Genomic DNA, 2005 nt, shown 5'->3' on the forward strand with positions numbered 1-2005 from the left:
CGGAGGCAGGGCCAGGTGTCCCGTGCACATGGGCCCACATGCTGGGTGCAGGGAGGAGACAGGGAGAGGCTCCATCCTCACTGCAGTCTCCAGCCGCCTCCACAGGTCTCCCCTAGCCTTCCAGGGCCATGTCGTGGGACTAGAGGGTTTGGAGCAAAGCCTGGACCTGCCCCTGGGGCCCTCCTCAGCCCAGAGCCGGGACGGATGCAAGTGCCAGCCCCAAGGAACTGCACCTCCCAGGGGCTGCTCAGTATGGGAAGGGAGACACCGAAACCAGGCAGGGTCCGGAGCAGAGCTGGGATCAGAACCCAGGCGGCCTGGCTCCCTGCCCTGTCCTCTACCCAACTCACCGCTGAGTCTCCCCCGCCCAGCCCCAGGTGATCACTGGGCCCCTATCAGCGCCCCAGCCCAGCTGGTGCCAGCACCAGTCTAGAGCTGATGGTCTGAGCCCAGCCCACCCCCCGGACCTGGGCCAATGTCTGCAGGGGGCTTGGGGCCGGCAGAGAGCCCCCTGCACCAGAGCAGGCGGGGCAGGCCGTGGGGAGGCTGGGCCAGGCCGAAGCCTCCTGCAGCTCAGGTGCTGTTGCCCTGCTCCTGCTCGAAGAGCACCATGGCCAGCTGGGAGCGGGAGCCCAGCCCCTCCAGGTGGCTCTGCATGCAGCGGTGGTAGATCTCCTCGCTGAGGCGGGGGTTGCAGACGTGCTGCCGGTAGCGCTGCAGCAGGGCAGGCTCCACGGCCCGGAAGACGTGCAGGCTGGAGTACTTGATGAACATGTCGTAGATGTCCAGCGTCTCCAAGATGTCTTCGTTCTCCTGCACGTCGCCCGCCATGCGGGTGCGCGCCGCCATGTAGTCGGCGTTGTAGAAGCAGGCCTCGTGGAAGACGTCTCGGTCGAAGCGCCCAGCGTCCCGCATCAGGTCCAGGGCGGCGGGCGGCGCCTGGCCGTGGTAGGCGATGGCCGGGTTGTAGCCCTGGAAGTGGATGGGGAAGAAGACCTGCCAGCTGTTGATGGTGTTCATGCGGCAGCGGTTCAGGAAGTCGGTGGTGACCTCCGTGTCCACGCCGGCCACGAAGAAAAGCGTGTCCACGGGGTGCTTCTTGGAGATGATGTCCATGACCTTGATCTGGGAGGGCGCGTCCGTCTTGACGCTGATCCAGGGGATCTTCACCTCGGCAAACCTGCGCTCATACTCAGCGATCCTGGCCTTGACCGGGGCGAAGATGTCGTTCTGGGACACCTGCTGGGCCTCGAAGGGGTCGTAAATGAAGAGGAAGGTGAGCACGGCATTCTCGCTGCTCTCCAAGGCGGCTGCCGCGTACACCTCCAGGAAGTGGCCAGCGTGGTCCCGCTCGTGCGCCGTCAGCGGCAGGATGACGTTGATGTGGCTGGCCTCGGTCACGTAGGGCATGGGGATGATCTCCACCTCACTGAGGGGCCGCACCAGGTGCACGCGCTTGACGACCGAGCGGCTGTGCCCCTTCTGCGTCACCACCTCCACCTGCAGGTCCAGCGTGTATTCCATGCCCCGCGTGGGGTCAAAGCGCCGGTACCCGTTCACCAGCTGCTGCTTGCGGATGTGCAGCACCGGCTGGTACTTGCGGTTCAGCTCCTCCATGGCCGTGGCCACCACGTCGGCCACGTCAGCCACGTCGGCGCCACGCAGCTCGCACTTGGGGGACCGTCCACGCAGGAATACAGCTGCTCCTCCGTGAAGTAGTCCCAGCGCAGCACCTCGAAGCGTGTCTTGGGCTGGAACGGGCGTGATGCCGATGGGCCACGCGGCGCTGTGGTCTCCGTCCGCAGACAGGCTGCTGGTGTTCTGGATCTCCAGCTGCACGAGGAGGGAGGGGAGTCACAGGAGGAACAACACACCCGCCACCCCCCACACCAACCCTCCCCAGCTTGGCCTAGGCGAGGCTCCTCCCAGTCACACATTCGCCCCCGGTTTCCTGTCACACCCGAGAGGTTCATGGGGAGCTCTGCATGGCTCGACAGCGGGTCTC

The 2005-nt window shown here is 65.8% G+C and overlaps 1 protein-coding gene across 1 annotated transcript; it reads right to left on the minus strand.

Moving 5' to 3' along the window:
- Window positions 1-258: 258 nt before the first annotated feature.
- LOC137166032 (chondroitin sulfate synthase 2-like) lies at window positions 259-1616 on the minus strand. Its single transcript, XM_067567595.1, has one exon. It carries the CDS (start codon window positions 1522-1524, stop codon window positions 574-576), a length of 951 nt encoding a protein of 316 aa, XP_067423696.1. The 5' UTR covers window positions 1525-1616; the 3' UTR covers window positions 259-573.
- Window positions 1617-2005: the final 389 nt, after the last annotated feature.

Source organism: Emydura macquarii, unplaced genomic scaffold (assembly GCF_026122565.2).
Source record: "Emydura macquarii macquarii isolate MOO-44397 ecotype Brisbane River unplaced genomic scaffold, CSIRO-AGI_Emac_v2 contig_2791, whole genome shotgun sequence".
In the NCBI taxonomy this organism is placed as follows: domain Eukaryota; kingdom Metazoa; phylum Chordata; order Testudines; family Chelidae; genus Emydura; species Emydura macquarii.